At 47.1% G+C, this 23,094-nt stretch overlaps 1 protein-coding gene across 1 annotated transcript in view; it reads left to right on the forward strand.

Annotated features, from left to right (window-relative positions):
• The window catches only part of SIPA1 (signal-induced proliferation-associated 1), a 34,752-nt gene that overhangs the window by 5,187 nt on the left and 6,471 nt on the right, over window positions 1-23,094 (forward strand). The window contains exons 4-11 of the mRNA XM_056853019.1: window positions 1,373-1,547; window positions 2,742-2,845; window positions 3,607-3,764; window positions 10,909-11,506; window positions 14,400-14,674; window positions 17,207-17,434; window positions 21,179-21,269; window positions 22,390-22,552. Of these exons, the coding sequence (XP_056708997.1) occupies window positions 1,373-1,547; window positions 2,742-2,845; window positions 3,607-3,764; window positions 10,909-11,506; window positions 14,400-14,674; window positions 17,207-17,434; window positions 21,179-21,269; window positions 22,390-22,552 (1,792 nt within the window). The remainder of the gene's footprint in view (window positions 1-1,372; window positions 1,548-2,741; window positions 2,846-3,606; window positions 3,765-10,908; window positions 11,507-14,399; window positions 14,675-17,206; window positions 17,435-21,178; window positions 21,270-22,389; window positions 22,553-23,094) is intronic.

The following is a 23,094-nucleotide window of genomic DNA, read 5'->3' on the forward strand; positions in this document are numbered from 1 at the left end:
CCGACTGGCTTATTTGCACTTACTTTGCTTATCACATATTTAGTTATAACCAATCAGATATCCAGGTGTAACCACATGATTGTACTTGATCAAATTTAGAGAAAGATAAGGCTGATATTTTTAAGCATTCTTGTGACAAGCAAGTCAGATTTCTTTGGCTGGAAGTCTCAGAAGAAGAATAGATAAGATTGCTGGGTGAGATTTTTTCCGGTAATTTAGGCTTTTTGATAATCCCTAAAAGCAGCGAGACAACAGGCTGAAACCTGATTTGTTTTTTTAAAAAACTATTACTTGCTCTAATATGATTAAGCAATGATAGGAACTTTAATAATTTTAGCATTTATCTCCACAGTAATTGTAGTGTTAAATTTTTCACGCCTTAATTTTTTTCTGTCTCTCTTAATAAAAAGATTTTTTTTCTTTTTGCAATAAAAGATAAAAGTTTATGCAGGTGTTCTGTCTAGTTTGCTGGTTAATAGTTTAGAGAACCGGACCTACCCCCTACTTTTATATTATCAGAGTTAAAGGTTGTAAATGTCCTTTAATATGGTAAATCCTGGAGAATTCTGCTGCTAATCAGTTTTGCACAGGCAAAGCCTTGAAAATCATTTGGTACAGATCTTCTCATAGGATGCGGGAGGGAATCTGTCACTAAAAGCCAGTAGCTAGCCTTCCTGGTGCTGTGCTTATGCTTTATCCAAACAGCAAAACCTAACACTGGGAAAGGATGGTGCATCCTGAGAATGTGTCCTTTTGTGTGTGTTTTTTTGGGGGGGAGCAAGTTTCTACTCCTTAAGGTTTCAGAGATCTGCTTGACAGTACTTTCTGGCAATGCCTGGGAACTCTGAAAAGCTAGAAGGAGGGGAGTAGAGAAAGGAGAAGAAATTGTCCAGGGGGGTAGGTTTCAGTGCAATGCACAGCCTTTTTACTGGTTCCCCATGAACTACCGGTATGTAAAATAAGCATGTATGAACATTAGCCTAATTTTTGCACTTCGTAGAATTCTTTGTGTTCCTTCAACCCCTGGGGCTGCTAATCTACCTCTGTAGTTGTAGGATGCTCTGACCTGGATGACCCAGGCTAGCCTGATCTTGTCAGATCTCAGAAAGCTAAGCAGGGTCGGCCCTGGTTAGAACTTGGATGGGAGACCACCAAGGAATGCCAGGGTTGCTCTGCAGAGGGAGGCCATGGCAAACCACCTCTGTTAGTCTCCTGCCTTGAAAGCCCTACTAGGTCGCCATAAGTCAGCTGTGACTTGATGGCACTTTACACACACACACACACACAGTTGTAGGATGAAGCTTTGTGGACAGGTCACCGAATGGCTCCCGTTTACTGTGGCTCTGCTCTCTTCCCCTCCTTCTCCCCACAGCTCAGTTTCCACCGGAAAGTGGGGGTCCTGTACTGCCTGGCAGGGCAGGGCTCTGAAGAGGAGATGTACAACAACGAAGAGGCGGGGCCGGCTTTCCAGGAGTTCCTGCAGCTGCTCGGAGATCGTGTGCGCCTGCGCGGCTTTGAAAAATATCGCGCCCAGCTGGACACCAAGAGTGAGTCTGGAGCATGTCCAATGTGTTTGGTGGAGATCTTTTTTTTAAAATAACCTTCTATAAGAGACCAAATTCAAATGTATTAATACAGGCAGGTTTCCAGCTCTCTGCCCTTTCTCATTTAGGCTGTGGACTGACATTTTTAATAGCATAAGGAATTGTCAGAAAAGCAACCACATTCTCCCTGGTGTAGAAAGAACATACCTTTTGGTGGACAGGAGCAGGAATATTGAGAATAGACTCTAAAGCAGGGGGTCCCCGACACGGCACCTGTGGGCATTGTGGCTCCCACTAACACCTTTCCTTTTAAATTTTATAACTTTCTGATATAATACCTTGTAAAGTGCATTTCTGGATGTGTTTTAATAATCATGTTTTATATAATTTGACCACTGAGGAAGGCCCAAGGGGCCAAAACGCGTATGGTCTATCGGTCATTTATATTTTGTATATCATCAACGGTGTTGATTTTTTCTGTAACTGTTTATACTGGTGGTCAGAACTAAGCGGTGTATGCAAGAAAATACTTAAAAAAAAACCATGCTCATTTTAAAAAGGCATCGCGCTGAACAAAGCTTCTGCCTGAAACGGTGAAGAGTTCCTATTAGAGTTATGCATGATCTCCACTTATTTGCTGCTCAAAGACCAACAGGTCACAAGCCAAAAGGAGAATAAAATACATATAAAACAACAAAATATCTAAAGTCATATATAACATTCATTTCAGTTTTCACATTTTAAATAACTAAAAATATAGGTTACACTTTTTAAAGATAATACCATTAAATGCCATAGACAAAAATTTTGTGACCACCAGGGACACGTTTGGATCAATATCTGCTAGTAGCTTAAGTACAAGCTCTTGCTTGGTATCAGGTCTCCATTTTTGAATATATCTATATATCCATTTATCACGGGCCACATTGTGTTTCTTACAATCAATGAAAAAATGCCAAATGGTTTCTAGGTCTCCTGCGTTACAATCGCAGAATCAACGTGAGAGGGGGATCCCTTGAAGTTACCGGTTAGTTCCTCTAACGGCAACGCATATGCATGACCTCTCTTCCCGGACATTTTGTGGTTGGCTCCAGCTCCCATGGCAGCCATTTTGTGGTTGGCTCCACCATCCTATGTCAGAATTCCAGAGGTGCCTCCAGGCTCTCAAGGGAGCGTTCTCTCGCTTTCTCTTTGCAGCCGATTCCACGGGGACGCATTCCCTTTACACCGTGTACCAGGACTACGAGATTATGTTCCATGTCTCCACCATGCTGCCCTACACCCCAAACAACCGCCAGCAGGTGAGTGCGATAGACAGTGGTAAGAGCTGGCAGTGCATGCACTCACACACGTGCATGCAGACGCACTAGAGAAAACAGGACAGTCTTCATGGCACGCTCTTTCCAATTAATAATGTGTGGTGTGCTGTGGTAGTTAGAGGGTTGGACTAGGATGTGGGAAACCCATGCTCAAATCCCCACTCTGCCATGGAAATGTGCTGGGTGACCTTGGACCTTGGTCACTTGCTCTTGGTCTAACCTACCTCCTAGGGTTGTTGTGAAGATAAAACAGAGGAGAGCAGTAGAATCATAGAGTTGGAAGGAACCACCATGGTCATCTAGTCCAACCCCCTGCACAATGCAGGAAATTCCAAACTACCTTCCTCCCCCCTACACCCCAAGTGACCCTCACTCCATGCCCAGAAGATGGCCAAAGTGCCCTCCCTCTCATGATCTGCCTAAGGTCATAGAATCAGCATTGCTGACAGATGGTCATCTAGCCTCTGCTTAAAAACTTCCAGGGAAGGAGAGCTTACCACCTCCTGAGGAAGCCTGTTCCACTGAGGAACCGCTCTGTTAGAAAATTCTTCCTAATGTCTAGTCGGAAACTCTTTTGATTTAATTTCAACCCACTGGTTCTGGTCCGACCTTCTGGAGCAACAGAAAACAACTCTGCACCATCCTCTATATGCCAGCCCTTCAAGTACTTGAAGTGTGTGCCTCATGCGCTCCTTGAGGGAAAGGCAGCATCCTAAAATTAATTCTTCCTTCCTCTCTTGCAGCTGCTGCGGAAACGCCACATTGGGAATGACATTGTGACAATCGTCTTCCAGGAGCCGGGGGCCCTCCCCTTCACCCCCCGCGTGATCCGCTCTCACTTTCAGCATGTATTCATCGTGGTGCGGGTGCATGAGCCTTCCACAGAGCACACTACCTACAGGTAAGGGGAAGGTGGGGTGGGCTTTGCCATCCGCAGAAGGCAAAGTTGGATGGAAACCCCCATCTTGGAGGTGGGGAGAACTTGAGAGAAAGCATTGATACCCTTTTTGCTGTCCTGGATTCAGACTCTTTTGTGGTTGTTGTTTTTTGGAGGGGGGGTTGTGTGTGTGTTAAGTGCCGTCAAGTCGTTTCCGACTCATGGCGACCCTATGAAGTCCTCCGAAATGTCCTGTCTTTCACAGCCTTGCTCAGATCTTGCAAATTGAGGGCCGTGGCTTCCTTTATAGAGTCAGTCCATCTCTTGTTGGATCTTCCTCTTTTCCTGCTGCCCTCAACTTCTTCTAGCATGACTGTCTTTTCCAGAGACTCTTGTCTTCTCATAATGTGACCAAAATATGATAGCCTCAGTTTAGTGCCTGCTAATGAGAGGTTTTGAGAACTATGGTTTTTCTCCCCCTCCTTTGGCTTTACATCACTTTGGACCTGGTGCATAAGTAATTCCTTGCAGACTGTAGTTTCCCAGTTGGAATGCACCCTTAATAATGCAGGCTGCCCCCCCCCCATCTCAAACAGGATCCTTCTTGCCTCCCATCTTTAACTGATTTAGCCTGACATAAGCTCTGCCACAAGCTGCAATTTTGAGCCCTGGTCTTGAACTGGGATTCCACACCTTGCTTCCAGGTGTCAATCCTTGAGAGCATTTGCCATGGTTAGTGCCAGTGGAGGTGTCATGCCGAACCGTGGTTAAGCCAGACAAGGAAAGAAAGGAAGGGAATCACACAGGATGGGGAAGCCGAGCGTGCTATTCAGTCTGTAAGCCTCCATTGGTAGGAAACTAAGGTTCTATCAGCACCAGGGCTTATAATGAATCAGAAATAAAATGGCAACGGGTGATCAGTTGACAAACAGAACAGAAGCCTTACTTGGTAAGGCTGCCTCTAATCATTATTCTTAGTTGTTACGTTCATAAACTTAGGAAAACCACAAGGAGCCATGTATTATTTATTTACTTCATTTATACCTTGAGGGTTGAGCTGGAAACTATAACTCCTTATAAAATAATTATATTTATTAAGTGTACACAATAGATATGATGATGGTCTACTGGTGTTATCATCAACTGTGTTGAATATTTCTGTCTATGTAGCCTGTGTTCCTTGTGTTTTTATCATACCCAGTGTGTACTCTTAATAAATATTTATTTTATAAGAAGTCATAGTTTCCAGCTCAGCCTTTGAGGCTCCCTGTATTTTTATGGTTGAGCTCCCCCGCTTTTTTGTTATCTATCTTAATTTATACCTCACCTTTCTCCACAATGGGTACTCAGAGCAGCTTATATCATTCTCCCCTCCTTCATTTGATCCTCTCAACAACCCTGTGAGGTAGGTTAGGTTGACAGAGAGTGACTGGCCGAAGGTCACCCAGCAAGCTTCCATGGCAGACTGAGGATTTGAACCTGGATCTCCTAGATCCTAGTCAGACACTCTAACCACTTACCATGCTGGCTGTCTCAGAATGAGTGGATGCTGTGCTGTTTGTGTGGGGGGGGGGGCTCACGTTTCCAAGCACTTTTACACAGGCCATTGAAGAAAGGATACATTGGATTTAACTAGGCCTTTGGATAATTTGTAGGGTTGCCAGGTCCCTCTTCGCCATTGGTGGGATATTTTTGGGGCGGAGCCTGAGGAGGGCGGGGTTTGGGGAGGGGAGGGACTTCAATGTCATAGAGTCCAATGGCCAAAGCGGCCATTTTCTCCAGGGGAACTGATCTCTATCGGCTGGAGATCAGTTGTAATAGCAGGAGATCTCCAGCTAATACCTGGAGGTTGGCAACCCTAATAATCCGTGGTCATCGCGTCCCAAATTTATAGATCACAAAGAAAGGTACGAGGCTCCTTCTGAGTCCTTCATTCCCTCTTCCTTTTGTTTGGCTCTAAAGATGGGTTAAGATTCTGCTGTTTCTGAGCTTGCTGTGGGTAGAGAGACGATCAGAGGTTTGCACGGACAATCTACAAAAACGTAGAGATAAAAGGATGCAAGTGACCATGTCAGTCTGCAGACAGATTTCAAAATCAGATTGCCTGAAGCCTTTCATTTAGGACCAGCCTAAATACCGCAAAACTGCGCGCATCAAAAACTGCAAGCTTTCAGGTTCTTTAGAGCTCTTCATCAGGCTGGCTGTTTGATATACGAACAGGAGGGGGGCAGCAGAGAGAAAACAAACCGTTTCAGACCCAAAATCTGTAGCCGCAGTCTTAATCTGGAAAACAGGATGTGCTACAGAATAAATTTGATTATGTCGGGTGGAAAGCATGGCACCGAGTTGCTGGGGCAAAGGAGAGAAAAACAGCAATGTGGTATCCCTTGAAACACTTTCTCCCAGAAGCTGCCTAATTTGTCCACACCAGAAAGAATTTAGCGTTCATTTATGCTGGGGGATTTCACACACGTATGTGTTTTGCTCTTCAGCAGGGGTTCTTAACCATTTTTTATGCCATGGACCACTTTGGCAGTCTACAGGAAAGCTAACTAAAGAATTGTGAAACTCCTCTTCCTCTTTCTTAAATGTGCGCCCCCTTGTGCTGAAAAGGAGGTGCAACATCTTTTTTTTTTTTGCCATCAAGTCACAGCTGGCTTATGGCGACCCCTTTCAAGGCAAGAGACGTTCGGAGGTGATTTGCCGCTGCCCGCTCTGTGTTAAACCCCTGGCATTCCTTGGAGGTCTCCCATCCAAATACTAGCCGGGGTCAGTGCTGAGAGTGTGTGACCGGCCCAAGGTCACCCAGCAAACTTCTGTGGCGCGAATGGGGATTTGAACCTGGGTTTCCCAGATCTTAGTCTGACACCTTAACCACTACACCACGTTGGCTCTCTTACAACCTCTTAGAGATGTAATATTTGAATATGGGAGAAAAGCCCCCTCTCTGCTTGTGCTTGTATGTCTGTTCCAGACCGCGAAGTCGAGAGCAGCTGGTTCTGCAGGGTGGTGTTTGGAAGCAGGGCGAGGCATCCATCTCAGAAAGCACAAATTGGGGCAGAGTGGGAGACAAACAGCGATTGATCCACAGCCCCGGTCTCTCAAAAGATTTTACTTTATTTTTTGCACAAGCGCCCAGTCAACTGGGCAGGAGGCTTCATTTCAACGAGGCTTAGGCAGAAAAACCTCCTGATGAATTTGGGCCTGTTTAAGTTGGTGGCCTGATTAGATTTTCCACCTCAGAGCAGACTGACATGTGATGCTGTTCCAAGAATGGTGTCTCCCAGCATTTTTTTCCTTTAAAAAAATTGTGTGTGAAAGAGAGTTGATTTTTGTTTGGGTCCAGAGTGAGAGGGCAAGGGGGGGTGTTAAGCCCCCACCTGCACTCTTTTCCTGATCCAAAGTCATTGTTTCCTCCATTGGAGCAAACTACAGGTACCTGTATTGTAATAGTGGCAAGTAGAAAATGAAGAGTTGGTTTTTATATGCCAACTTTCTCTGCCACTTAAGGGAGAATCAAACCGACTTACTGTCACCTTCCCTTCCCCTCCCCACAACAGACACCCTGTGAGATAGGTGAGGCTGAGAGAGCTCTAATAGAGCTGTGACTAGCGCAAGGTCACCCAGCTGGCTTCATGTGTAGGAGTCGGGAAACCAACCTACTTCACCAGATTAGATTCTGCCGCTCATGTGGAGGAGTGGGAAATCAAACCCAGTTCTCCAGATTAGAGTCCACTGCTCCTAACCACTCCTCTTAACCAGTACACCACAATGGCTCTCAATATATGTTGAGCAGTAACTTTCCTCAGGCCATTTCAGATAGGCAAAATGATGAAGGGGAGGTTTCAATCTCCTTCTCACCATAGTCCGGAACTGAATCACCCTCCTGAACATGTTTTTTTTTTAAAGGAAGAAAAAATCACTAAGAGCACTGTTCACTGAATTCCCAGCATCACGTGTAGCCAACCTCTCAGATATTGAACTGTTTGGGGCCAGTTCTGTGCAGGTCTTTGATGAATGACGACCCCTTTCTATCTCACAGTCTTTAAGAACAGTGTCTAATGCCTTTGGAGCCAAACAAAGAGACTTTTCATCTGAGAGAACCACAAATTGACATACAGGGATCCATTAAAAGTCATACTTTTTAAAAAAAGCACCCAAATCCAGTTAAAAGCGCCTCTCAAAAGGAGTTTGAAAGAAAACCCCCGATTCGTTCCTGGAGGTTCACTTTTTGGAACGCTCGTTTCTCGAGAGACCCGGTTAATAACTGTAGCTGCGTTATGCTGAGCTGCCTCCTCTCTGCATGTCTCTTTCAAGTGTTCCTGTTTAAAATCAGAGTTCCTCAAAACACATTGAAGTGAGGACTTGAATCTCTGTCTCACCGTGTGTGCCTGAAAGGACTTGAGCCACTTCCCTGTGGAGTAACCGAGCAAGTGAATTCAGCCGCTGTCCACTGGCTGTTTGTGTCTTCGTTCTCCTTCCAAGACAGCGGGTGGCTTTTTTATGTGGCTTGTTCTGAAACATTTCCAGTCTATAGAATAAGCTTTGCTCTCGGCCCCCCTCCCAAATCGCCATGGAGTACAAATCATCAGTGCCGGTATGCCCTCCCAGTTGATGCTTGTCATCATAAGCTGGCAGAGGGGTTTTCTAGGAACAAAGAGGCCAGCAGGAAACGGGTAGCAAACCTTAATGAATACAAGCACACCTTAGGCTTAAAGTTGTCTTCTGGATTCCCTGCCCTTCAGACTGGGTAAAAAGCTCTTGTATAAAAAGAGGAAGAATTAAATACTGGCCATCTAGCCTATTAAGGAGGAAAAAGGGATATAAATAAAAAATAAATAAGTAAAAGATAAAGGGATGTAAAGAAGGTTCTGAAACCCGGTATCTATGAAGATCACAGGCATGGGAGAGCCAGCGTGGTGTAGTGTTTAAGAACAGCATACTCTTATCTGGTGAACCGGGTTGGTTTTCCCACTCCTACACATGAAGCTAGCTGGGTGACCCTGGGCTAGTCACAGCTCTCTCAGAGCTCTCTCAGCCTCACCTACCTCACAGGGTGTCTGTTGTGGGGAGGGGAAGAGAAGGTGATTGTAAGCCGGTTTGATTCTTCCTGAAGTGGTAGAGAAAGTCGGCATATAAAAACCAACTCTCCTTCTTTTCCATTGTGTAGGTTCCAGGCAGGCACGGGCCCCTGTACCTCTTCCCTCATCCGCTCATTTACCACTTACTGTGTGCAATAAATCCTGTTGTCTAATGGCTTTGCCACATGGAAAAACCCATTCCACTCAGTGCACAAGAAGGCGTGCACTGTGGTGTGATGTTTAAGGTGTCAGACTAGCATGTGGAAGACTTGGGTTCAATCCCCCGCTCAGCCACGAAGCTTGTTGGGTGACCTCAGGCTAGTAACTTTCTCTCAGCCTAACCTACCTTACAGGGTTGTTGTGAGAATGAAACGAGGCAGGGAGAACCAGACATGCTGCTCTGCAGTCCTTGGAAGAAGGGATGGATACAATGCAAGTAGACATCTAGGAAGACACATGAAGCCAGCTGGGTGACCTTGGGCTAGTCACAGTTCTCTCTGAACTCTCTCAGCCCCACCTACCTCACCAGGTGTCTGTTGTAGGGAGAGGAAGAAAAGGCTATTGTAAGCAGGTTTGATTCTCTTTAAAAGGTAGAGGAAGTCGGCATATAAAAAACAGTGGCAAAAGGCTAGCTTCCTACACCCGTAACTTACTGTTGTATCTGCCTGTCTCATTTTGTTCTGCACATACTAACAACAGAACAAAATTTTATTCTAGTCACACCTTAGAAATCGACAGAAGTTTCCAGGGTGTAAGCTTTCATGAGTCAAAGCGCACTTTTGAGATCTGACAAAGCAAGCGTTGACTCACAAAATTTTCCCTACCCTGGAAAATTGTACTGGTCTCTGTGGCGCTACTGGACTCGAATTTTGTTCTGCTCTCGCAGACCAACATGGCAATCCACCTGAAACTACCTAACGACAGTGTCTGACACCCACTCTGAATGAATTGATTAGTCATTGGTTTGGATCTTGTTTTGATCCAGCCTCTCTTTGTATTTTTGTTCTGTTGCATTCATAAATTGGCCTGATGGATCTACACCTCGTGAGTCTGACGAAGTGATCTCTGACTCATGAAAACTTATGCTGGAGTCAATGTTATGTAATGTGCTGCTGGGCTCCTGTTTTATTCTACCGCTACCGACTAAAATGGTGACCCCTCTGGAATTCTGATCCAGGCCGAGTTCGGGTAGGGCTCTTCACGTTCCTTATGGAGTGGTTTGGTAGGAAGGGGGAACTCCCCCAAAGCATTTACCAAGTTCACTGTTAGCCTAAAGTAACAGGGGATAGAGGCATTTTGCTTTTGAATGCTGAATGTTTATTTGTTAATTTATATCCCACCTTTCTTGTCATCTCCTCCATTTTATCCTTATAACGACACTGTGAGGGTAGGTTAGGCTTAGAGTTTGTGTCTTAGCCCAAGGTCACCCAGCAAGCTTCCAAGACAGCGCAGGGATTTGAACCTGGGTCTTCCAGATCCTAGTCCAACATACTAACCACTATACCACAATGGCTCTCTGTTGTGCCTAAGACAAAATTCTGTGGTTCTGCAGAAACACGACATGCATTTGCCATGATTCCCAAAGTCCTGGTCCAGGTCAGGTCCCACCTCTGCCATATGACTCATGGTGCATCCTTGAGCCTTTGCCTCAGTATCTTCATCTTTAAAACGGGCAGGAATGACCTACTATCTGATGACCTACTATCAGTCATCCCAGGGTGATTTTAAGGGCCAGATCAAGAAGAAGAGTTGGTTTTTATATGCCAACTTTCTCTGCCACTTAAGAGAGAACCAAACCGGCTTACAATCACCTTCCCTTCCCCTCCCCACAACTGAGGTAGGTGAGACTGAGAGAACTGTGATTAGTCCAAGGTCACCCAGCTGGCTTCGTGTGTAGAAGTGGAAACTAATCCAGTTCACCGGAATAGCATCCACTGCTCATGTAGAGGAGGGTGGGGGAATCAAACCCTGTTCTCCAGATCAGACTTCACCGCTCCAAACCACCGCTCTTATCCACTACACCAGAGTAGAATTTTTAAAGTCTGGTATGAATGACATATCCCTTTCCTTCCCTGAACATGACCCAGCGTGGCTGTCAGCTGCACCAAGGACATCCCGCCATTCGGTCCCTTCATCTCGGCCGAGAATTGCTTCGTGAAGGGCCCAGCTTTCCGGGACTTTCTCCTCGCCAAGGCTATTAACGCGGAAAATGCTGCTGAACGTTCAGGGAAGTTCCACGCAATGGCGACCCGTACCCGCCAGGAGTACCTGCGTGACCTGGCCCTCAACCACGCCACCACCAGCACCCTGGAGGCCTCTTCTTCTCGCCTTGCACTCATCGCTTTGGCTTCTAAGAAGCGCGAGAAGGCCAAGAACACAAAGGGGGCAGAGGCGCACAGCGCAGGGGCTTTGGTGTGGGGCGTGTGGGCAAGGGATGGCAGTAGGGGGCCTGAGCGCAAGACCCCTGAGCTCCGGTGCCTGCTGGGCATCTCGGCTGAGTTTCTAGTCCTCATTGATGCCCGTGAAAAGAGGGTGGTCTTTAACTGCTCCTGCCGGGACATCCTGGCTTGGACTTTCTCTGAAAGCTGCACTTTGGACCTCTATTATGAGACGGGGGACTACATTTGCATGCGTGTGGACGAAGGGCAAGCGGCAGACATCAAGGACATTGTACACCGGCTGCAGGTAGGGTTTGGGTTCGAAATGCTGCTATGCTAAATCTGGGCCCGTTGGCTCTCTGCTTTTCAGTGTGTTGCACATGGCTTGCTGTTTGTGTGTGGGGGGGTGCATTCTTCACATGAACACGTGAAGCTGCCTTATACTGAATCAGACCCTTGGTCCATCAAAGTCAGTATTGTCTACTCAGACCGGCAGCGGCTCTCCAGGGTCTCAGGCAGGGGTCTTTCACATCACCTACTTGCCTAGTCCCTTTATCTGGAGATGCCGGGAATTGAACCTGGGACCTTCTGCATGCCAAGCAGAGGCTCTACCACTGAGCCTCGGCCCCTCCCCTTCAGAGGCACTTTTGTACAGGATAATGCTGCAGTCACCTTGCTTGTGGGCTTCCTAGAGGCACCAGGTTAGCCACTGTGTGAACAGACTGCTGGACTTGATGGACCTTGGTCTGATCCAGCAGGGCTTTTCCTATGTTCTTTGTTTTTACCGCATATCATAGGGTTGGATTGCCAGTTACGAAAACCATCTCTGGGGCTCCAGTAGAGCCCAGGATCTCTGGGCCCAGTGACATTTCTCAGTTCCAAAGAGGCAGCACGAACCTGGTTATGTCTGTACAACAATGGGGACCCACAGCAGTTTATGACATCATTCTTCCCCCATCCATTTTATTCTCACAACAACCGCCCTGTGAGGTATGCTAGACTGAGCAAGATTGGTCCACGGTCATTCAACAAGCTTTTGTGCCAGAGTGGGAAATTGAACCTGGATCTCCCAGACTCAGATGCTCACCACTACATCACGCTGGCCAGTATAAACTGGACTGTCCCAGACACACAAGAAGGCACCCTGAAAGCTGTGTAGTGTGATACAGAATCTCTTACGTGCACGGCCATCCTCTGTGTCATCGCTAAGGTTTCTGGGAAATTTTGCCTTGAGCTATCCTTAATATAAAGCCCCTGTCAGAGCTCAACCTGTGAATTTTATTTCACAGATTTATTTATATTAAAAAACCCATTCTGCTTTTGCTCTGCTCAGGTGACTTGCAACAATATTAATCAAAATCCAACAATAACTTTCTGTCCCTTGCTCACAGCCACCGGCAAGGCAATGATACTGGGACAGAAACAAGATGGAGGGTACTATCAATGAAAGCTGTAGCTCAGTGGTAGAGCATCTGCATGGCATGCAGAAGGTCCCAGGTACAATCCCCTGGTGTCTCCAGTGAAAGGGACTAGGCAAGTAAAAAGGTAAAGGTGCAAGCACCGGGTCATTCCTGACCCATGCCGTGTCATCACATCCTGACATCTACTAGGCAGACTTTGTTTATGGGGTGGTGTGCCAGTGCCTTCCCCAGTCATCTACACTTTACCCCCAGCAAGCTGGGTCCTCATTTGAACAACCTCGGAAAGATGGAAGGCTGAGCCAACCTTGAGCCGGCTACCTGAAATCGACTTCCGTCAGGATGGAACTCAGGTTGTGAACAGAGCTTTTGACAGCAATATTGCAGCTTACCACTCTGCGCCACGGGGCTCTTACTAGGCAATTAGATGATGTGAAAGACCTCTGAGACCCTGGAGAGCCACTGCCAGTCAGAGTAGACAATGCTTACTTTGATGGACCAAAGGTATAAGGCAGCTTCATGTGTTCATGTGTGTTCAAAATAACAGTGCCAGTAAGAGATCTGTGTACCTACCAGAGCAAATATGATTTGCACCCTCTTTGGAAAGAGAGGAGAGAGAATCCACACTCCGTACCTCCTGTCATTTCTGGGTGGGCCTCCTGCGCTGCTTGTCACAGCCGGGCCTCCCATCGTCCTGCAACAAAGGCTCACAAAGGGGATCCTAATCTTACACACACGACAGCCATGGGGGCTTCTGTAGGAAGAGGCCGCCTCTAAGGTGTGTGGGTCCCAGGCTTCAAAGGTAAGCATCTGTACCTTGCATTTGGACACAAAACAAATGGGGCCTTGACAGATTTAAAACAGATAAAAGGAAGTATTTTTTCACACAACGCATAGTTAAATTGTGGAACTCTCTGCCCCAGGATGTGCTGATGGCTGCCAACTTGGAAGGCTCCATGGACATGTTCATGGAGAAAAGGGGTATTCATGGCTATTAGTTAAAATGGATACTAGTCATGCTGCATACCTATTCTCTCCAAGATCAGAGGAGCATGCCTATTATATTAGGTGCTGTGGAACACAGGCAGGATGGTGCTGCTGCAGTTGTCTTGTTTGTGTCTTCCTGGTTGGCCACTGTGTGAACAGACTGCTGGACTTGATGGGCCTTGGTCTGATCCAGCAGGGCCTTTCGTATGTTCTTATGCCTTATGCTGAATCAGACTCTTGGTCCATCAAAGTCAGTATTGTCTACTCAGACCGGCAGCAGCTCTCCAGGGTCTCAGGCAGGGGTCTTTCACATCACCTAATTGCTAGTCCCTTTAACTGGAGATGCCGGGGATTGAACCTGGGACCTTCTGCATGCCAAGCAGAGGCTCTACCACTGAGCCACGGCCCCTCCCCTGAAGAGCCCTCAGTTAAGTCACTACAGAAATAGCCAGATGTCCTTCAGGAACTAGCTGGAACTAGTTGTCACTTGTGAATGCTTTAACAGCAGCTGCAATGGTGTCCCCCAACCCATATCCCACTTTGCCATTCTGTTCACAATGCGTAAGAGAGAAGGGAATATTCCAGGAAGGTCACCCTGATGGATGCAAGGGACATATAGCACACCATCTTTGTTGTGTTGTGATGACTGTAGGTGCTGTATTCAGAATACAGAGGATCACTTAAATGCCAGCTCGCGTGAATGTTGGAAAATCTGCCTTCCCATATCTTCCTGGCCCTTAATGCCTTCCTGTTGTGGTTCTCTTCCTACTCCTGCTCCCCTGGTACCCCTAACAGTTGGTGACCCGAGGGTGCGAGACGCGGGAGCTCGCCTTGCTGCGGAACGGAGTCGGCCAGCTGGGGTTCCAGATGGACCCGGAGGGTTTCGTGACCGAGGTGGAGCGCTTCACCTTTGCCGAGCAGGCCGGCCTGCAGCCCGGAGCCCGCCTGGTCCGCGTCTGTGAGAGAGCGCTGCCCAGCCTCAGCCACGGCCAAACCGCAGAGCTTCTGCGTACTGCCAAGAAGGTCACCATCACTGTTGTTCCCCCGGATGAGAATGGGAAGCCCAGGAGGTGAGGTTGCTGCGGGCTAGGGGGACTGGGGGCACCCTTGGGTGTTCCTTGTGCTTTGGTTTCTTCCCAGCTTGCCATTCCTTGTCCTGGTGATGCCTCTCATTCTGGGGGTAAAGGAGCCAGTGGCCTCAACGCAGGGCTCTTGCTGTGGGACCCTGCACTATGCATCACAACAACAGAGTGTCAGAGGAGGAAGCGGCTGCTGACCTGCAGTTGGCCAAAGTGGTTATTAGGAGCTCAGGAGACTGACGTGGTGATGGAAAGTGCCATTAAGTCGCAGCTAACTTATTGGCAACCCCATAGGGTGTTCAAGGCAAGAGAGGAACAGAGGTGGTTTGCCATTGCCTGCCTCTGAGTAGCAGTTTTGGATTTTCTTGGCAGTTTCCCATCCAAGTACTGACCAGGGCTGACCCCGCTTAGCTTCTGAGATCTGACAAGATTGTGCTAGCCTGGTCCATCCAGGTCAGGGTGGAAACCTGAGGAATTCTTTCTGGTAGCCCTGGGCTGGCTGTCCTTGTGAAGAAGAAGAGTTGATTTTTATACACTGCTTTTCTCTACCGTAAGTTGTCTCAAAGCAGCTTACAATCGCCTTCCCTTCCCCTCCCCACAACAGACACCTTGTGAGGTAGGTGAGGCTGAGAGAGTTTGGAGAGAACTGTGACTGGCCCAAGGTCACCCAGCAGGCTTCATGTGGAGGAATGGGGGAATCAAACCCTGTTCACCAGATCAGAGTCTGCCGCTCTTAACCACTACGCCATGCTGTCTGTTATTTAGGGGCACATGGACTGTTCAGACTCCCTGTACCTACCTGTCTATTTGGTTTTCCCCCCTGTTTTTTAGAATGAAAACTGAGATTCTGCAAATGCCAGATTTCATATCGGATACTAGGTTCTACACTTGTATGGGAGACCTCATAGATGTGCAGAACACATCCAGAGCACTGGATTTGTTAGGAAGCAGGGGCAAACAGTTCTAGTCCCAGGGCAGAATTTTGGTATTGAGAAACAGACTGTGGCGCTGGAGCATGTGTAGAAAGCAGAAAGCCCCCCCACCGAGGTACAAAATGCCCAATCCTCGCCATCTAATTCAGCATGGCCTTCTCACAGACGTCTGGAAGTCATAAGTGGGACTTCCAGGTCAGGCCTTCCTTCAAGCCCCAGCACTTCTGTAGAAGTTTGCTTATTTGCTTACTGAAAATATTTATACCCCCCCCTTTCTGTAACACCAAAGGAGCTTACAAAATGTAAAGGTACACAGTTATAAAACACACGAATTAAAACACATCAAGTTAAAACATTGTCACTTCCAGTAGCCAGAGATGTTCCACCAAGTGCATGTCGAAATAATTCCACTTTGCACTTTCTGTGGAAGGAAGAGAGTTTAGGAACTTTCTGTATGATTTTTGGCAGGCAGTTCCAAACTGGAGGCATGGCCTCTGGAAAAGAGCTTGCACGGGTTGTAGCTGAACTGACAGCCCAGGTAGGCAGGATTGACAGAAACTGAGGCACCTAGTGACCTTAGTCAGCACGTAGGCTCATATGGGGAAAGGCAGTCCATTAGTTATGTGGGTCCCAGACCATGAAGGGCTTGAAAAGTAACAACCAGCACCTTGAATTGGGGCTAGAAACAAATGGGTAATCGGTGAAGCTGCCCAATTGCTGGTGTTATATAATCATATTGGCTTAAAGCCGTCAATAATCTATTAATAGCTGAAGTTTCTGAACAGTTTTCAGAGGCAACCTGATGTATACCTACTTTAAGATATTGTTAGCCCACCACAGCGTAGTGTAGTGGTTAAGAGCAGTGGTTTGGAGTGGTGGAGTCTGATCTGGAGAACCAGGTTTGATTCCCCACTCCTCCACATGAGCCGCGGAGGCTAATCTGGTGAACTGGATTTGTTTCCCCACTCCTACACACAAAGCCTGCTGGGCTAGTCACACTCTCTCAGCCTCACCTACCTCACAGGGTGTCTGTTGTGGGGGGAGGGAAGGTGATTGTAAGCCGGTTTGATTCTCCCTTAAGCGGTAGAGAAAGTCAGCATATAAAAACCAACTCTTCTTCTTCTCTGACAAATGGACTCAAGGCAATCGACAGTGAGATTAAAAACAACTGTTAAAATATATTTATTTGGATAGTTATCTGATAATTTCTTTAGATACTTTTACCCTGCCTTTCTCTACTGAGTGTAGACTCAGTGGCTTACAATACAAGGAAGCAACAGGCCTTAAACACATACAAAAAGACAACAAATCTACCTGGCAGCAACAAGCAGGGAAGGGAAAGAGAACTCAGCAGGTGGTAAAAGCTCTGCCCTGATGGCACAAGCTCTCCTCAGGCATTTTGCTTGTTCCTGGAAGCAGCTCCCTGTAAGCTTTCAGTGCTGGACTGCAGCGACCCAATGAGAGATTAGTTATCTACTGTGAAAGCCCTTACCCACAATCTCATTTGATATATTTTCCAGAGATTAACTTGAGCCCACCCTCTTGGAGCGTGCCCGGCTCTGGTGCCATTTGGCTTGTTCTTTTTGGACAGGAGTTTCTCGGAGCTGTACCAGAAATCCTTGCAGGAGAAGAGGAGGAGTGAGCCGCCAGCCGGGGAGGCAGAACTGTCCAGGCCGGGGAGCGAAGCCGGGTTCAAGCCAGCCACACTCCAGCTCCTCCACTCGCTGTCCCTGCAGGATGGGCCCCCTCACAGCCTGGCAGAGGAGAGGACCGAGTTTCTCCAGAGTCACAGTGGCAGATCTCCCTTGCCCTCCAACGCGTGAGTAGCACCCCAGTCTCCGGCCCAGGGCTTGTGCATTGCCTTTCTTGACATTCACACACCACACACACACGCACACGCACATTCTGTCTGCCTTTTCCACAGATATAGTGTAGACATATAGCCCTGGTCAATGGTGTTAGAGGTGGCCGCCAGGCCCCAAAACAACCTTTTAGCAAGACTGACTGTTACATATTCCCCCTTCCTCTCCCTTCCCCTGTGTACTACTTGAATAGGGTTCGCAAGGTCCCTCTTTGCCACCGGCAGAAGGTTTTTGGGGTGGAGCCAGAGGAGGGCAGGGTTTGGGGAGGGGAGGGACATAGAGTCCAATTGCCAAAGTGGCCCTTTTCTCTAGGCGAACTGATTTCTATCGGCTGGAGATCATTTGTAATAGCAGGAGATCTCCAGCTAGTACCTGGAGGTTGGAGTAAGAAAGACTCACTAAAACTGTAAAGCTAAGCTGTATCAAAAAACAGTAGTAGGTTCTAAATACAAGATGACACTGGATAATTAGAATAAGCACAAACAGTGAAGGACAATATATACAAAAGCAGTCAATGAAATTGACAAAAAAAATAGCAAGCCTCAAGCAAGCAACAAGGTGTGCCCAGAATGCTAAACCAAAATAATACAAAGTACTTCAAACTTGCAAACTATGCTACACAGCAGAAAACAGGTCATGCGTGCTCAACAAAGTTCCTTCTGAGTGGAACATTGCTATTCTTGAAGGCTGATGAAGCCACATTTTAGTGGTGAAAACGCTGTGATTTATCCGGAAAGGCGTTTCCCAACGTTTTTTGCCTGACGAACTGTACCAGGAAAAGCGTCCAGCCAAACTGACACCCTCGGCTTTTTTTGAGTGAGATGTTCCACTCAGAAGGAACTTTGTTGAGCACGCATGACCTGTTTTCTGTCATCTTGTATTTAGAGCCTACTACTGTTTTTTGATACAGTACCTGGAGGCTGGCAACCCTATACCTGAATGATCTAATGAACAGATGAGAAAAAGGGTGAAGGAGGCCGATGGAGAGCAAGAGAGTGGCCTATGCTGATAGGAGCTAGAAAGGGGAATTTGTGTTCCCTCTCCTCGACCTGTTTCCACGCAAGGGTTCCAAGGTATCAAAGGTTCCAGGTGGTTGGAGGGATGAAGAGGTTTGGAATCCAAAATAACGCTCAAGGTCTCTCAGCGGGCCAGGTTCAGGTTGCTAACCTCTGTGCATGCACATTCTTTTAAGAGCAGACCGGGCAGTCCCAGCCATGACTGCGTGGGTGAGGTGCATGCAGTTTCTCTGGTGTTAGTCAGCTTTTTAAAATGTGTGAAACTGAGAAGCCAAGGCTGTGAAAAAATATTTTTTGTTTGGGTCCAGGATGTGGTTGGATCTAAATGTTATCCTCTTGACTGGGGAGAAGGAAAAAAGAAAGAACTGGGGGGGGGAGAGAGAAAATGTGATTCAGGCCTGATGCTTCAGTTGTGGCTCGCTGAAGGTCAGAAAAGAGGTTTGCTTTTTTTTTTGCTTCAAGTCTCAGGATTTCCCATTCCAATGGGCAATTCACCGCTGGAGGCAGGAGGGTGGGTGCAGGGGAGAACTGCTCTGTAAAATTTTGTTTGAGGATGACTTGATGCAGGATTAGGCACCTGACAGATTGTGGCCCGGAAGTAGCTGTATCTGGCTGCTGATTGCCAATTTTAGTCACAGTGTGGTGGGAGACTGGCTGATCATTTTTCTGTGAACAAAAGGGAATGGTTTTCTGACACTGTGAAAGTGGAGCGAGAGTGAGTGAAGAGAAGAAAAAAGCATGTTTGTACTTGATAGTTGCGTGTGTCTCCTGATTTTGATTCTCCCTAATTATGAGTTCCCTAATTGTGAAAAGGGAGCCCTGTGGCGCAGAGAGTTAAGCTGCAGTACTGCAGTCAAAAGCTCTGCTCACAACCTGAGTTCGATCCCGACGGAAGTCGGTTTCAGGTAGCCGGCTCAAGGTTGACTCAGCCTTCCATCCTTCCGAGGTCGGTAAAATGAGGACCCAGCTTGCTGGGGGTAAAGGGAGGATGACTGGGGAAGGCACTGGCAAACCACCCCACAAACAAAGTCTGCCTAGAAAACGTCGGGATGTGACGTCTCCCCATGGGTCAGGAATGACCCGGTGCTTGCACAGGGGACCTTTACCCTTTACCTTTAATTGTGAAAAAAGAGTATGTTTGTATTTGACGGTTGTGTGTTTCTCCTGAGTTTGATTCTCCCTTAGGAGAATCAAAATCATGAGAAACACACAACCGTCAAGTACAAACATGCTCTTTTCTTATCAGGCATTGGTGCCCAGAGGTGGGCAGAGTATTAAGCTGGAGGGCCACATCTGGGTCTCTGCCCTCTTTTCAGGGCTCAAAGTTGAATTTCTGGCGTCAGGAACTGGCAGCAGGCACAGAAAGAGCCAACGTCCGCCTTGGAGCCATCAAAAAGTTGGCAGAGAGTGTGACCACTTCTGCTGATGTTAATGGCTCTCGGCCCCAAGCTGTTGAACAATTTCTTGGCCCAGAACCCCGTCAATGGATGCTGATGCTCCTGACAAACTGTTTCTTAAGCCATTCGAGGGCCAGACAAAAAGTTTTCACTGAGTGGATGTGGCCCTCTGGGCCCTAATTTGCCAGCCCTCTCTTGCCGTGGCTAGATGGCGCTGGCTTTATAGAATGGGCCATCCAAATGGATTCCTAGATCATCCTCTGGTGTGTAGAGCCTCTGGGAATACAAGATGGCCATCCTGGACAGTGTAATCCCTGTAATAAGGAATATTTCCTTCAAGGAAAATTGCCTTGGAGACCTTGGGGAGGGGTTAGGTGGAACGCGCAAGGCCATTTTCCCCCTTTCTGTAATGGTGGCTCATCTCTGATGAAATTTCCGCGTAATTTTAGTGGTGCCCTCCCCACTTGATCTGCGATAGAGATAGTGTGGTGTAGTGGTTAAGAGCAGTGGTTTGGAGCAGTTGACTCTAATCTGAAGAACCGGGTTTGATTCCCCACTCCTCCACATAAGCAGCGGACGCTAATCTGGTGAACTGGGTTGGTTTCCCCACTTCTGCACACGAAGCCAGCTGGGTGACCTTGGGCTAGTCATACTCTCTCAGCCCCACCTACCTCACAGGGTCTGTTGTGGGGAGGGGAAGGGGATTATAAGCCAGTTTTTCTGAAGTGGCAGAGAAAGTCGGCATATAAAAACCAACTATTCTTCTCACTCTGTTCTATATTGGATAGGGACAGTGCTGGGGCTTAGCAGTAAAGCATCTCCTTTGGAGGCAGAAGTTCCCAGGTTCAATCCCTGATAGCTCCATTTAAAAGCATCAAGTAGTAGGGCAATGTGAAAGACCTCTGCCTGAGACCCAGGAGAACTGCTGCCAGTCAGGGGAGACAATACCAGAGGTCTGACTCAGTATGAGGCAGCTTTGTGTGTTCATAGGTTCATGATTTTGGAAAGAAGGTCTGGGTTGGCGGGGTAGATCCTCCCTTTTAAATGGCCCTGGGACCCTTCCAATGTTGGAAATTTAACTGAGAGAGGATGATGAGGAATAGCCTCCCGCCAAGTGGCAGATGTTTACAAATGATTGATATACTTGACAAAACAGTAAGGACTTTGCCATAAGGGAGCTAGACGTTATTACCAGGTTCCCCACCCCACTCCTTGAAAAGTTCAGCTCTGCCCCCATCCCTCAGTATCAATTCTCAGTTCCTTCCTCCCTATGTCTTCTTTTCCTCAGGGTACCATCTCAGGACACCCCTGTCCTCCCCAGTCCCCCTCCAGACCTCATCTTGGCTGCCACACCTAAAGTCCCTCCAGACCAGGGGATTGTAAGTATCAGGGTAATTGTACGTGTGTGTGTATATATCTCTTTGTCTGAGTTCCGGGTGCCTCAAGCCCCATCTCTTCCCATATGAATGGCCCTGGATTTAAATGGCTTTCTCAGAGATCCTATTGTGTGTGCCTCTACTATCTGAGATGGAATTGGTTCTGAGCTGGGCTCAGGACAAGGTGTGAGATGCAGATGTAGTTGCACCAATTGGGAACAGTGACGACATATTAAATTTGGCATTCATGCCAGAGGAAAGTTGCCCCTGAAGTCCAAAACAATCACTTTTGATTTCAAATGAGGGAATTTTGCCAAAAATTAGGGGGCTAGTTAGAAGGAAATTAAAAGGGAGAATTGCATGAGTCACATCGCTCTGGGATGCCTGGAAGCTGTTTAAAACTACTAGCTGAGGCCCAGATTAAATACATCTCTCAAGTCAGGAAAGGTACTACCAAGTCTTAAAAGGATGCCTGCGTGGTTAACGACCCAAGGCAAAAAGCCTTCCTTTCAAAAGAGGAAGATTGGTTTATTTCCAAAATAAGGTTAACAGAAAGGATTACAGGTTCAGGCTAAACAATTTAAGTTGTCAACAAGGTGAGCAAAAAGAGAATTTGAGATGCGGGTAGCTGAGAATACTTTTTTATGGATCAGGAATACCACTTCTGTTGGCATTCTGATCTACCATCAGCCAGTGTGGTGTAGTGCTTAGCTTGTCCGACTAGGATTTGGGAGAGTCCCCACTCTGCCATGGAAGCTCGCTGGGTAACCTTTGGCCAGTCACACATTCTCAGCCTAACCTGCCTCACAGGGTTGTTGCGAGAACAAAATGCAGAAGCGGGGAATGTTGTAAGTAAGCCACCCTGGGGACCCCATTAGGGAGGAAAGTGGGATATAAATGAAGGAAATAAATAAATCTGCATTGTGTCCCTCACTAATATATAATTGGACTTAAAAAACGAAAAACAACCTTTGCTTTTGCTGTCGTGTGTTTAGTGAGAAGGACTAACTAGTTAATTGCTCTGTTCAAAAGAAAGGACAGCTGAGATTCCCTGGATGCTGAATTTCACATTCAGTATCAAAAACTTTTGCACAAAATTTTATAATGCTTTTCTTTCTCTCAGGACCATCCTGGAGATCCTGCTATGAACAAGAAAGGTTCCATCGTGGGTCAAGAGGTCAAAGGTTCCTGGTCTCTGCCCCCTGGGGACAGGGCATCTTTCCCTTCTGAGTCCAGCGAAACGTTCCTGCCACGGACACTTTCTCTCAGGAACTCCATCACCAAAAGTAAGAGCCTCTCCTCTCCCCACCCCCCACTGCCACCCCATACACACACACACAAATGCTGACTTTGGCCCTTGAGAGTCAGTGTGGTGTAGTGGTTAAGAGCGGTGGTTTGGAGTGGTGGAGTCTGATCTGGAGAACCGGGTTTGATTCCCCCCTCCTCCACATGAGCAGCAGAGGCTAATCTGATGGATTTGTTTCCCCGCTCCTCCACATGAAGCTAACTGAGTGACCTTGGGCTAGTCACAGCTCTCTTAGAGCTCTCTCAGCCCCATCTACCTCACAGGGAGTCTGTTGTAGGGAGGGGAAGGTGATTGTAAGCCGGTTTGAGTCTCCCTTAAGTGGTAGAGAAAGCTGGCATATAAAACCAACTCTTCTTCTTCTTGAGCAGAGAGACAAAGGAACACAGTACCAGAGGTCAACAACAAGAATTCAAAGAGTTTTGCAAAAATTGTGTGTAAAATTTGTGAAAAGTGAAATACAAAAATAGTTAAATAAATACAAAAGTTCAATACGAAAATAATTAGATTTGTGTCACAATATGA

The sequence above is a fragment of the Euleptes europaea genome, chromosome 7, assembly GCF_029931775.1.
Source record: "Euleptes europaea isolate rEulEur1 chromosome 7, rEulEur1.hap1, whole genome shotgun sequence".
NCBI lineage: Eukaryota > Metazoa > Chordata > Lepidosauria > Squamata > Sphaerodactylidae > Euleptes > Euleptes europaea.